General features: G+C 37.1%; 1 protein-coding gene across 3 annotated transcripts; it reads left to right on the forward strand.

The window, feature by feature from the left end:
• Positions 1–43: 43 nt before the first annotated feature.
• FAM229B (family with sequence similarity 229 member B) lies at positions 44–13205 on the forward strand. Of its 3 annotated transcripts, none has more exons than XM_045499322.1 (4): positions 47–153; positions 9502–9658; positions 11347–11485; positions 12983–13205. In XM_045499322.1, exons 3-4 carry the CDS (start codon positions 11361–11363, stop codon positions 13098–13100), a joined length of 243 nt encoding a protein of 80 aa, XP_045355278.1. In that variant the 5' UTR covers positions 47–153; positions 9502–9658; positions 11347–11360; the 3' UTR covers positions 13101–13205. The 3 variants fall into 3 exon arrangements, with proteins under 3 accessions (XP_045355279.1, XP_045355278.1, XP_045355277.1); XM_045499321.1 differs by having other exon boundaries at positions 54–153; positions 9499–9658; XM_045499323.1 differs by lacking the exon at positions 9502–9658 and having other exon boundaries at positions 44–153.
• Positions 13206–14231: the final 1026 nt, after the last annotated feature.

Genomic DNA, 14231 nt, shown 5'->3' on the forward strand with positions numbered 1-14231 from the left:
GCTACGCTCTTCTCTAGGTTCAAGCTAAGTTTTTCCGTCAGAAGGCCTTGCAAGTGCACTTGCGTCCCACCGTTACCATAGCGACTGGGCCTCCGGACCGTAGATCCTAACTGCTTGCCAACATCTTTGAGCTTCGGCAGCTCCAGAGGCCGGGTAACTGGCGGGTAACTAGGCTTTGGAGTGGGATTTAAAAATGTATGTCTTTAAAACTGTTTATGGGTTATCAGAGGTCTAGTTTTTGTTCAGTCTCAACACCTTGGGACGCTGCTTTAATGCGTCTATCCAACAAGCTCTTTTTTTCTAACAGAAAACGGTGTAGATGAGCACAAAGAAACCCCAAATAGGCGTGTCAGGGTACACCCGAAACTAGGCTGTTTATACACTTTGACAAAACGCTTCAGAGACCCAGTCACTGTTCGTTGAAGCTGTATGCTTTCAGCATTAACTTCTCTTTAAAAAAAAATTTTTTTTTAAATTAACGTTTATTCCTTTTTTTGAGACAGAGAGAGACAGAGCATGAATGGGGGAAGGTCAGAGAGAGAGGGAGACACAGAATCTGAAACAGGCTCCAGGCTCTGAGCCATCAGCCCAGAGTCCGATGCGGGGCTCGAACTCACGGACCGCGAGATCATGACCTGAGCCGAAGTCGGACGCCCAACCGACTGAGCCACCCAGGCGCCCCCCAACATTAACTTCTAGCCCCTCTAGGATATTCAGAAGAAATCAAGGCATAGATCCAGCTCCAAGAAGCGTATAATCTTAAGACACACGTGAAATACTAACAAAAAAATACTGTGTGTTGCTGACTGTAAGGATTCAGTGAATGAGGATGTAGATCAGTCAATAGAAGTCTGGTGGAAGAGATGAAATTAAAACTAGGCATTTGATTTATGTAAACTAGATGGAAGAAGACTAAAAAAAATCAGGCATTCCTGAAAATTACCAAGTACTGAAAATTGTCAAACACTGAACAATACTCTGAACTCTGATTGATCAATTTAGACCAGATTTCAATGAAGAACCCCAGCATTTCTTTACTGAAATTCATATTGTCTACAAATGCTTTACTCGAGAATGTTTTGCAGTTGCTGAATTTTACTCTTAACTGCTTATTGGTGAGCATGGAGTCAGGGGTGGAGGTGCAGTCTAGAACATCCAACACGTCACTTCACGTCTTGGTGCTGAATTCCCAAAGTCTGGGGCTTTCAGAATTTGCAAAGTTTGGTCCAGTTTGTTGGCAGTGATGGAAGTAGGTCTATGCCAGTGAGTTATGGTGCCAGCTCATCTGGTATTCTGGCCTCTCAGAGCCCTATCTCTCATACTGTGGTTAGGTCTAAGTCATTATTCCCCAGAGGTCATACATGAGAACAAGTTAAATTAAGAAAGTCCTAACAACAACAACAACAACAACAACAGCAACAGTCCGAATAAGTCTCATTTATAACTTCAGTCTGGAAAGCATCCGACTAACAGGTGATTCTGCTTAAGAATCAAGGTAGAACCTTATATACCAACCATATGTATAAGCAGAAGAACTTTCTAGGATTTATAGTTTCCAGGAGTCCACACCGAAGTCATATATTTGAGCGTATCCTGGAGTTGAATACATTCCTCGTTAGTTGGATTGAGACCTCATTTAAGCTATTCAAGTTCAATAGATAGAGCGAGCAGAACCCAGGCCGTCCTGTGGGTTGGCTGTAGAGAGCTGTACACAGCTCTAGCGGAGTTCTAGTATACCTCCTCTGATACAAACACAGTGAAAAAAAAATATGAGTTACCTTTCAAATTCTAGCTGTAAGTGGAAAAACTAGTTTTAGAAAAGAAGAATTAGAAGCACGAGGGAGCAGACTAGAGAGCTGAAAATCAAATTACTGATGTAGATGAGAAGTCTGAGAGAATCACGAGAATGCTGAGGCAAGGACGAAGGTATTAGAGCTCTTAGAAGGTAATATCTATGAAAGAGACAAAGATAGCTCAACATAAGATTAATAAGTGCCCCTGAATAGAGAACACAGCAACTGGAAGAAGAAATGTCCTTACTGATATAAAACATAATAAAGGAAAGAAAATCTGTAGATTTAAAGAAACCAGGATTAAGGTTTATAAGAAAAATAGAATACACTGATAATGATGAATACTGAGTAATGTATAGAAATATCTAAAACTAATATAATAGGGTATGTTAATTATACTTCGGTAAAAAGAGGATATACCACAATCCATGGAAAAATTTCTCTCGGACAGTCAACACGAGGATAGAGCCTAGTTAAGCCACTCAGTTTTCAGGATGAAAGAATTCTTTGGGTACCCAGTCAAGAGAAAGAAGTAGGTAGTGGTGGAGAAAAAACAGGATTTGTTGGATTCCTGTAGAGTATATTTAGTACTGGACGACTTTGAACATCTATTACAGAGTTCTGAGGGGGCATACAACGTGTTCCAAGAAAATTAGACTCTTAATTTTCCCAGTTGCGACTTAAATAAAGTTAGAATTTGTGAGGCTCTATTCATTTTTAGTCCTGTTGGCACACTGCATTTCTGAGCCCATCTCTCTTTCATATAACTTGTCAAGCATAAGCATAGCAACCAACGTGTTACCAGCATTGTGTTCTCACCTCTTCCCCTAGAATTCAAATTCATCAGTAAATCATCTGTCTTCTAGGTTATCACAGGAATTTTGCAAAGATTTTTTTCCCCAATACATTTGTCACCAATAACATAAATAACTGTCCTTTCAGCTTCCAGTAACAGTTTCCTTGTCACCTGCTGCCTGACCACTATCCTACTGACATATTTCAGATTTTTGTTATGGCAGTTCTTAAGTCTGGACCTAAGTCTGTAGAAGTCATGATACATTTTGCTAAGTTATGGTAACAACTAATCCCTAAATCTCAGCCGTGTAAAACAATAAAGGTTTGTTTTTTTGGCACATGATCCATGTCTTTTGGGAGGTATCTGTGATTATGCTTTATGTTTTCCTCGCCTCAGGCAGGTTGCTGAGCTACCACGATTTCGTACATTCTTGGCTTTAGTGGCAGAGAGAAAGAGGATCTTACACTGCAGTTAATGGCTATTGTTAACCCACCAAAACTAGTCACATGGGCTCTGAGTAATCATGAGGGGACCAGGAATTGCAATTTCCAGAAGACAGAAAGCTAGAAATATTTGATAAACAACATTCGTAAGTACATTACAAGCGTTCTCAGACATGACAGAATACAGCTTCTGTGGTAGGCGACCTCTAAGATGGTACCTAGTGATCTCTGCCCTCTGTTTTTGTGTAATCCCCTCTGCTTGAGTCTGGACTGGACCTAGTGACTTCTTTCTAATGAATAGAGCCCACACACAGCCCAGCAGCCATCCTGAGTTGGGGAGACAGAATTGAAAATTCTGGGGGACAAAGGCAGCTAGAATTTTCAGAGCAAAGTGCAAGAGAGCAGTGAGAGTATAGAGAAAGCTCTGGAGACCTTCAGGGAATTTCTCTGAGCCTTAAACTGAGTGCTGATCAGTATGTGCATGTGGGGAAACTACCCATACTGAGGAATGAACCACTGGAAGAAGCAGGCAGAACATTTTTGGGAGTACACACAAGGGTGGAACTAGTTTACATTCCCAACATCTTGAGTGGAAGAACCCTGTAATATCCGGCGGTATTGAACTGAGTACAGTAAAGGAACTGCCTCAGCAGTAGAGACAAATTAGCCATAGATGAAAGGCTGTCCTGATTTAGCCCGGGAAGACACAAAATCAAGCCTTCAAAGGACCAAGCTATTTCCAAATAATTGTCCCAGATCAAAACCTGAAAGTGCTTAGAAGACTAAAAATAAAACCCAGCATCCAACAACATAAAATTCACAATGTCTGCATCAAATGAAAAATTGCAAGATCTGCAAAGATGTAGAAAACCACACTCCAGATGATGTAAAGGAATCAGTAAAAACAAACCAAGAAATGGCACAAATGAAGGAATTAGTAGACAAGGACTTTAACATAAATGTCCTCCATATGTTCAAAAAGGCAGAGGGAAGCATGAAAAGACTAAGAAGGCACAAATATAAAAGACCCAAGTCAGACTTCTAGAGTTAAAAAATGCAGTGTCTAAAATGAAAAAAAATATACTGGATGGAATTAAGAGCAGATTAGACATTGCAAATGAAAAGAGTAGTAAACTTAAAGATTTAAGTGAACTTAAAGATGTAACAGTAGAAATTATCCAAAATGAAACAGAATCAAAAGATAATAAAAAAGGATCGGTGAACTGTGGGACAATTTCAAACAGCTTTATATGAGCTGTGTAACTGGAGTTCCAGAAGGAGGAAACAAAAACATACTTGAAGAGATAATGTCTGAAAAGTTTTTCACATGTGATAAAAATTATGCACCCACAAACCCAAGAAGCTCAATGAAACTTTAGATAAAGCCACACCAAGCACATTATAATCAAATTAATATCAGTGGCTAAGAAAAATATTAAAAGCACTCAGAGGAAAAAAGACACACTACATAAAGAGGAACAAAGTTAAGAATAAAAGCAGACTCTTGGAAACAATGCAAGTCAGAAAACTTGAGTAAAAATCTTTAGCTACTTAAAAAAATAAAAAGCGTCACAAAACAAAACTGTTGACTTAGGATTTTATACTCAGCTGTTCAAAATGGAGAATGAAATACTGTTCAAAAATGGAGATGAGGGGCACCTGGGTGGCTCAGTCCGTTAAGCGTCTGACTTCCACTCAGGTCATGATCTCGCGGTTTGCAGGTTTGAACCCCACGTCAGTCTCTGTGCTGGCGGCTGGAGCCTGGAGCCTGCTTCAGATTCTGTGTCTCCCTCTCTCTCTGCCCCTCCTATGCTCATGCTCTGTCTCTCTCTGTCTTTCAACAATAAATAAATGTTAAAATTTTTTTTAAAAAATGGAGATGAATTGGGGTGCCTGTGTGGCTTAGTCAGTTAAGTATCTGACTTTGGCTCAGGTCATGATCTCACAGTTTATGAGTTCGAGCCCCGTGTCAGGCTTTGCTCAGACCGTGTGGAGCCTCCTTGGGATTTCTCTCTTTCCCTCTCTCTCTGACCCTTCCCCATTTGCTCATTCTCTCTCTCTCTCTCTCTCTCTCTCTCTCTCTCTCTCTCTCTCTCAAAATAAATAAATAAACTTAAAAAAATGGAGATGAAGTAAAAACATACAAAAATGGAATGAATTGATCACTAGTAGACTAGAACTGTTAAATGAAAACATTCATTCAGATAAAAGGGTAATCATGTTGGATGGAAATCCGGACCTACTCAAGGGAATAAAAACACTGAAAATGTGGGTGAGTATAAAAGACTTCTCTTGTTTTTAAAAATTTCTTTAAAAATAGTTGCTTAAAAAGAAACTTATAAATATATGTGTTATAGGGTTTATAATATATAATATAGAATATACAAGTAGAATATGACAAAATAATACAGCGTAGGAAAGGGGAAATGATTCTTTCAATGTGAGTTTGTTTTTAAAAAGAATTTTTAAAGTTTATTTTATTTTGAGAGAGAGAGCAGGGGAGGGACAGAGAGAGAAGGGACAGAGGATCTGAAGCAGGCTCAGCAGAGAGCCCAATGTGGGGCTTGAACTCATGAAGTGTGAGATAATGACCTGAGCCAAAGTCAAACACTTAACTGGCTGAGGCATCCAGGCATCCCAGTGTGAGTGTCTTTTAGTGTAAGTTTCTTTTAGTGTATGTGAAGTGGTATAATGTTATTTAAGGCAAACTTAAAAGTTAAAAATGTATACTATGAACTCTAAAGTAACCAAAATCAAAGCCAAGGGTTGTAAAGCAACAAGCCAATAATGGAGATAGAATAGATACACAAAATATACTAAGTTATTTCAAAAGAACAGACTAAGAGAAAAGGAACAAAGAACAGCATAAAAAACACAAATAGCAAGAGGGCAAGAAAATTCAATGATATCTATCACACTAAATGTCGATAATCGAAACGCCTTAAATAAAAGTCAGAGATCATTAAACTAGATAAGAAAAAGCAAGACTCAACTGTATACTCTTTATAAGAAAGCCACTTTGACTATAAAGAAGACCAGATAGGTTAAAAGTAAAAAGACAGGAAGAGATAAATTATACTAACACTAATGAATACAAAGTAGCTATATAAATTTCAGACAGTGGATTTCAGAGCATAGACTATTACTAGAAATAAAGAAGGATAGTTTTTGATAGTAAAGTTGTCTGTTTATCAAGAGGACATAACACTACTAAATATTTATGCAACTAATATCAGAGCTTCAAAATATATGATGCAAAAACTGGAAGAATAGAAAAGAGAAACCGATACATTCATAATTATAGTTGGAGATTTCAACATCCTATTTCATTAATTGATGAAGAATACAGAAAATCAGTAAGAATACAGAAGGCTTGAATAACTCTGTCAGCCAACTAATTACATGGATAGAACACCTCACCCAATGACAACATATTCTGCTGGAACATTTACCATGATAGTCCAAATTCTGAGCATAAGCAAGTCTCTATAAATTTAAAAGAATTACAATTATATGAAGAATGTGCTCTGCCAACAATGGAATGTAAGAAATCAGTAAGAGAAAACTAGCTAGAATATTTCCAAATATTTGAAAACAAAGAATACAGTTCTAAATAACCTACAGATCGAAGAAAAAAGCAAAAGGAAAATTTTTAACAGAAGGTAATGAAAATACTAAATTTCAAAATTTTTGGAAAGAATCTAAAGTAGTGCTTTGATGGAAATTTATAGAATTAAATGCTTATATTGAGAAGGTAGGTCTCAAATCAATGGCCCGAGATTCCATCTTAAGAAACTAGAAAACGAGGGGCGCCTGGGTGGCTTGGTCGGTTAAGCGTCCCACTTCAGCTCAGGTCATGATCTCACGGTCTGTGAGTTTGAGCCCCGCGTCGGGCTCTGTGCTGACAGCTCAGAGCCTGGAGCCTGTTTCAGATTCTGTGTCTCCCTCTCTCTCTGCACCTCCCCTGTTCATGCTCTGTCTCTGTCTCAAAAATAAATAAACGTTAAAAAAAAATTAAAAAAAAACAACAACTAGAAAACGAAAACCAAATTAAGCCCAAAGTAAACAGAAAAAAGGAAATGCTATAGATTGTAGAAGAAATCAGATAAATAGAAACCAGAAATTAACAGAAAAATAAGTGAAACCTAGTATGTTTCCCGAGAGATTAAAATTCTTTTGTGAGCTCCCTTGCTCATAAGTTAAAGTCTAAAATCTTTAAGTGGGTTCATGTTCTTGGTTGGTTTAGCCTCTACGTATTTCTCTGACATGATTTCTTTTTTATTTTCTCTGCTGTGGTTATGCTGGCCTTTCGTATTTTCAGTTGTCCGCTCGACTGGCCCATGACTTTTGTACATGCTATTTCCTCTGTTTGCCCCCACCCCAACTGTCTCAATGTCTTTATTTCCAACTGTATTTTCAGCTAGTTAATGCCTTCTCATCCTTTAGATTTCTGTTTGATAGCCTCGTCTAGGACATACCCTACCCTAACCTGTAAACTCGACTACCCTAACCTGTAAACTTTACTAGGATAGGCACTGTGTTTGTTTGACTCAATATTTTATCTTCAGCACTTAGCACATGCCTGGCTCGTGGTGGATTCGCAGCAAATATTTGTTGTATGAATGAATTATTTCTAGTAGTGGATCTATTTTCTTAGGATATGCTAAGTGCAAGCATTACTCCTTTCCTGCATCTCTTGAATCAATATTCTGAGGACTGGAAGATTATTATTACTCTTGGGCTTATGAGGAATAGGAGTATGTAGAGATTTCACCATCTCCCACCCCCCCCCCCCACCCCCTGGTACTTCACATATTCATCCATTTCTCTATGAAGATCTGCTGGAAAGTCAAGTTCATTTTGTCTTCTGATGAATATTACTCTAGTGCTAGAAAGTTTCATCATTAAGACCACTGTTTTTTTGTTTCATTGTATCACCCATACTAAAAAAAGAAACTTGGTACAACTTGTGCCAAATAGCTAAAAATAGTGGTAAATTAAAGGATTTTTGATTATTTCACATGCAGATACTTTGTAGCTTAAAAATATATCAATGGCTGAAACGTGAAATCAATGTTTCAACACTCTGATTTCAAGAATTATGCACCAAGACGTTATGTGCTGATGGAATTTTGTATCCCAGACATCGACTTTATTACATGTTGGATTTTTTTTTTATTCCTCAAAATAATTCCATGATGTAGAAAGTAATACCATTTTTTTAAGGCAAACTTTTAGTGATTTGCTCACAGTCTCAGAGCTAACATAGTATTAAAATACAAACCTAATTATCATGTCAAAACCCATCGGTTTTCTACTGCCACCTCTACTAGAAAATGTAAACTATTAAACAATTTTGCCATCCTAAGGATCCAATATTTAGTTCCTTATGATACATTGGCTAACAATTGCCAGCAATTATTTCAGTTTGTCTGACTAAGACACAGTCAGTTGAATGGTTTCTCTAAGCGAAAATTGTGATCAGCTATTCACAGATAGCACCCTGGTAAGAAAAAGAAGTAGACGTAAGATTTTGTCTAACATCAACTTAGTTATGTAAAATGCCAATTTCTGTAACACAAATCATATGAAAACAGAGCAGTGGGAAATAGTCTAAAATGTAGGTAGGAAAGAAAATTTAAATGCTAAATGTCATTTAGTAGTTTGCCATCAACTATGAACGCTGAAAAACAAAAAAGATTAGCTGAAGAGAAATGTTCTGGCTTAAGAGTTATACTTGAGTATTATACTCAGTGAGGTAAGCTGCTGATACAGAAATTGGGAGAGGGAGGGTAGTCCAGAAGATGACTTGCATCTTGTTGCTGAGGCTATGAATTGAGACATTTTAGTCTTTAGCAGATAGGAACCTACGTGAAAAAATTCTGTCATAATTTCTGAGTGTCACTGGGACATTTGATCATCATTTCTTTGGCAAAGATGATATGAACAGAGGACAGAGCCTCAGTGTCCAGAGAACAAAACAGGACAGTACAGGATGTATTCTTATTTTCTCAGTTGGGAGAAAATTGAGCCATTATTTCTGTCATCTGGGAGTTTCAAGGCTTTTGAGGAAATAGAAAAGAAGAGGTAGTCTAGGCATTAGGGAGAGAGAGGATGTAAAGAATCCCACACAGGAAGAGCCAAAGAGAAATGTGTAAAGGTGCAGTTTGAGGCCTCTTGTGTGGGATGAGGACATAGGTTGGATTAGTTTGTGTTAATAGTTAAGGAAAAAACTGGAAGATAAAGATAATGAGGAAAAGGGATATAAAGTGAGAAGAATCTCATGATTTTGTACAGATTAGACTGTAGGTTTAGAATATACATAAACTCATTCACAGATTAAAATATTTCATAGTGTTGGAGAATAAGGCAGTGACAAGAACAAGACTGTCAAACTTTAGAGACAACCTTTAGCTAAGCTTCGGCTTGCTGCTGGAGCTATGAATTGTGACCTTCTATTCTTTAGCAGATAGGAAACTATGTGAAAGAATCTTCTGATGTAATAATTTCTGGGTGTCACTGGAACATTTGATCATCATTCCTTTGGCAATTCCAGTCTTCTATGGAAGGTCAGTAGACACAGTTGATTTATTCACCTCTGCAGGAATCAGACTCAGACTATTTTGGTAAGTCTATGTATTCTTGATCATGTTAGCTAAAACTTCATACCTACGTTAGTTAGATAGATATACTAACCCATAGATTTTACTGTGGTTTTACTAGTCATTGAGCATACCACTTTTTTCCTTGATAAAGGAAACACAGAGTCTATAAAAACCATTACACATAATATTCAAATTATTAAACTTTAATTTTATTATTACCATAACAAATACTTATTAGGCATAGAATACTGTTCTAGGCATAAGAAACCATAATAAGACATATTTCATTTATTCTGTCTTTTGTTGAACATATGTAAATTTATGTTAGTTACTAACTACTGTGTGCAAGCCACTGTTCTAGGTAGTAAGGATTCAGTCAGTGGTGGCAAAGACAGACATGAAATAGGGATGGGGGGGGCAGTGGACAATGATTAAGCAAAAACATTGACAAAAAATTAGGACATTGGTTCTCAACATGGGGTGATTTCTTCCCCTTCTCCACCAGGGGACATTTGGTAATGTCTGGAGACATTTTTGATTGTCACAACTTTTGGGGAAAGGTGATGTTGGCATGTAGTGGGTGGAGGCCTTGGATGCTGCAAAAATATCCTACAAAGCACAGGCCAATTCCTTCCCTCCCCAACAAAAAAACTATCTGGCCTCAAATGTCCATAGTGTCATGGTTGAGAAATCCTGAATTAGAGTGATACCTATTACAAAGCAAAATTACAGAGTGCTGTGAAAACTTATATAATGTAGTGGTTATGGAAGGCTTCCCTGAGAAAGTGAAATGCAAATTCAGACTTAACGAATGAGTTGGTCCTAGCAAGTAAGGAGTGGGAACAGGGTGTGTGTATATGTGTGTGTGTGTACGTGTATCATATTTATCATATATCTCACATATACATTATGTTAAATTGAGTGTGTGTGTGTGTGTGTGTGTGTGTGTGTGTGTGTGTACAATATTTACTAATGCTCAGTAGCATCTGCTGGGTAATAATAGTTAACATTTATTGAACACTGACTGTGTTAGGCACTGTATTTTACATGTGGTTTACATTTTGCCTAATTTAATTACATTTTACATTTAATTACATTTTGCCTTATTTAATTCACATGATTACCCTGGAAGTAGATAGTATTATCCCCAATTTATCCTTGAGAAACATACTTGATCAAGTCCCTTGCTTAGGGTTACATAGTCAGTCTAACTCTTCCAAGGCACTTTCTCACCTAAGGTGCTATAAATGTAGAGAGGCAGGGGAAAGAATGATCATCAGGAAGAGGGTTGATGGAAGGTGTCATGGAGGATGGGAGGCTTGGCTATACTTCAAAGGAAGAGAAGGGCTTAGGCAGACAGAGAGGCAGTGGAGAGTGGTGGTAGGGACTCAACCTTGTTGACTGTAACAGCCATTTCAAGCAAACTTTTTTTTTTTTCCTTCCACACAGTAGAAATAGACTTCCGTAATTTAACCATAGGGCACAGTTCACTTCTGCCAGCTAATGGCTTTTTTATATTTGTTGCTAGACTTAAAATTATAGTAAGGAGGAGTTGTGTAATATGGCATTTATATACTTTTAAAGATATGTTAAAACGTCATTTTCAGCATGTTTCTATATAACTGTGACAAAATAATAACACTAAAGACTCCAAAGAACTTTTTGAAGACGACTCACCCCCACTCCATTATTTTAACTTTCTAATCTAGGTGTTCTGTGAATTATGCCTTTTCGGTTTGGGACCCAGCCAAGGAAGTTTCCAGTGGAAGGAGGAGATTCTTCAGTTGGGCTGGAATCTGGGCTGAGCTCCAGTGCTGCCTGTAATGGGAAAGAGATGTCACCAACCAGGTATGGTCTTCTCATCCTGATGGCTGAGGAAATGTGTAATAGCTATCATCAATATAAGCTTTAGTTGATGTTCAGTATTAGCAAGAAAAAAGCCTGGGACCATTAAATTAGTATTAACAAACTTTGCTGTTATGAAATTAGTATTAACAGATTCCAGGTTTTCTTAGCACAGTTTGTTTTTGGTACCTCTGTAAGTCTCAATGATAGACTAATTCTTATTTTATTGTTATTATTTTCTGGTAAATCTTTAGCTAGATTGTTGTTGTTGATAGTTACAAGAAAGAAAACATTCATTTAAATAAGCAAATCTTTAGTGCTTTTTACATGCTAGGCACAAGACTGCAAATATGAAGACTATTATCTCAGATTTAGTGTCACTTTGGCTTTGATTTGACCTTTAGCAGAAAGATAGTGATATAGAGTATGAATGTTCTATAAAACAAAATCATTTTTTGCAAAATTGAAGAAAACTATAATAAATAGGATGTGTTCCACTTTTCTGCGGTTTACCATTAATTACTACACTCTTAGATTTCTCATGGCTTGGAAGCTTTTAGAACACAGATTTAAGCCTAATAAGGTAGGTACTTTAAAAATCAGAGTTATTTAAGGATGCAGTGGGCTATTTTGGGAAGCACTAGCACTTGTCTTTAGAAATGTTTGAGGTTGGGTGATTATCTGGTGGGAATGATGGAATAGAAATTCAAGTACTAGATGTAGTTTTGGAGTAGATGTCATTTAAGGATTCAATCAACATTTGAATAGTACATGGAATAGTATGTTCGGTTTTATATTTTTCCACATATTCTAGTTTTTTAAAAGTTTTTCTTAACATTTATTTATTTTTGAGACAGGGAGAGACAGAATGTGAGCGGGAAAGGGGCAGAGAGAGAGGGAGACACAGAATCCGAAGCAGGCTCCAGGCTCTGAGCTGTCAGCACAGAGCTTGACGTGGGGCTCGAACTCACAAACTGTGAGATGGTGACCTGAGCCGAAGTTGGACGCCCAACCGACTGAGTCACCCAGGCGCCCCCAACATATTCTAGTTTTTAAGTCACTCAATTGACGTGATTTTAAGGTGCATATATATATATATATATATATATATATATATATACATGTATATATATATGTATATATATATATATATATATATATAAATTGCCATAGTAGTACCACTATGTTTTCAACTATGCACTCCCCATGCGCTTTTTTTTTTTTTTTTTTTTTTTTGCCATTTAGCAATCACTGTATACCTTTCAAGATGGTCATTTAGAGGATTATTTATGAATTTCCTGTGATTAAGTGTATGGCAATAATCATAATTTCTTTGCAACATAAGTCTAAAATGTCTGGCTCATCAATGTCACTGTGTTATATTGTGACATTCAAAGATTTCACAATGATTTAAAGCAGTTGATATGCACTCAAACTTCGCTGCTTTGAAAAAATTTCCTTTTTAGTATCTAACCACGTGTGCTTTGCTCTTTCATTCAGGCAACTCCGAAGGTGCCCTGGAAGTCATTGCCTGACAATAACTGACGTTCCCATCACTGTCTATGCAACAATGCGAAAGCCACCTGCACAAAGCAGCAAGGAAATGCATCCTAAATAGCATCATTAAGTCTTTTGTAGAGGTTTGACTAGGTCAAGGGTAATGGACAAGTATCATCTTATGATGTGCTAAACAAATAAAAGCAGTGGCACCTTTGGACGATGACAACAGTTGAAATATTTCCTTTAAGTAAGAAAAGACAATGTCATCTGCAAAATGTGTAGTATTAAGCCATCAGTTATGTTTGATGGATAAGACAGAATAATATTTCACAATTAGAAGGTCCTTTAGAGATCATCTTGTTCACAGTGGATCATTAATATCAATGTTTCAAGATGAAGGTTAATTCACCTTGATTATCAGTCATGAAGGGCCTGTTCTAAGTACTTAATGTGTTTTAGGCTGGTTTCCTTTGTTTATATTTGGGTTGCCTCTTACCTGAATCCTTTTACTTGAATACCTTAATACCTGGCTTGATATCTTTTGATAATGTTTTGCTTAGGAATAATTATATTGGGTAAGAAATGGAGCCCAGTAGATTGTGCATTTGGGGAAGAATACCGAGACCAAAGAAAGTTCTTAGTCATGGTTCATCTGCAAATCATATAAACTGTTTGTATATGGGAGCTGAGGTTATTGGTTAAATTTGTTGTAAATGAGGGTGAGGGCCATGTCTCTATCCCCTATTTTCCATGAAAAAATTATGTCCCATCATTACACTGTCCCTTAGGTCCCAACCAGTCATCTTGAGATTGTTTACAATTGGTATTGAGAAGCCTCAGGTAGATCTTTTTGTTTGATCAGACCTACAAATAAGTTTTGAGGTCTAGGTCTAGGCCAGCTGCTATTTTTTTTTTCCCTTGCACTACTCCCAAGAAATTTATCCTGCTTTATTTTCCTTTTCATGGTTACCATCCACCATCCATCCTATGACATTGTCTTCTCCAAAAGACTAACTCTAGGGTCAAGTACAGTTCCCTTAGTTTCTTGTCTCCCTTGCTGCACCTGTAGATATACATATAGGCCTTTTTAAAGGAAAGATTTATTAGCTTATAATTACATGGATATATGTACATGTGTACTACATGAAGTGAAAAAGAAAAATTTCTAGGGATTTATAAATGGAAAAATACTGAGTTTTATAATGTAATATATAACAATATATATTAATACATAGCATATAATATAAAC

Source organism: Leopardus geoffroyi, chromosome B2 (genome assembly GCF_018350155.1).
Source record: "Leopardus geoffroyi isolate Oge1 chromosome B2, O.geoffroyi_Oge1_pat1.0, whole genome shotgun sequence".
NCBI lineage: Eukaryota > Metazoa > Chordata > Mammalia > Carnivora > Felidae > Leopardus > Leopardus geoffroyi.

What these genes read in the sequence shown, in the direction of transcription:
- FAM229B (XM_045499323.1), top strand. Translation starts at nt 11,361, where the DNA reads ATGCCTTTTCGGTTTGGGACCCAGCCAAGGAAGTTTCCAGTGGAAGGA. An exon ending in AAAGAGATGTCACCAACCAG is followed by an intron (nt 11,486 to 12,982) that starts GTATGGTCTTCT and finishes TCTTTCATTCAG; the next exon opens with GCAACTCCGAAGGTGCCCTG.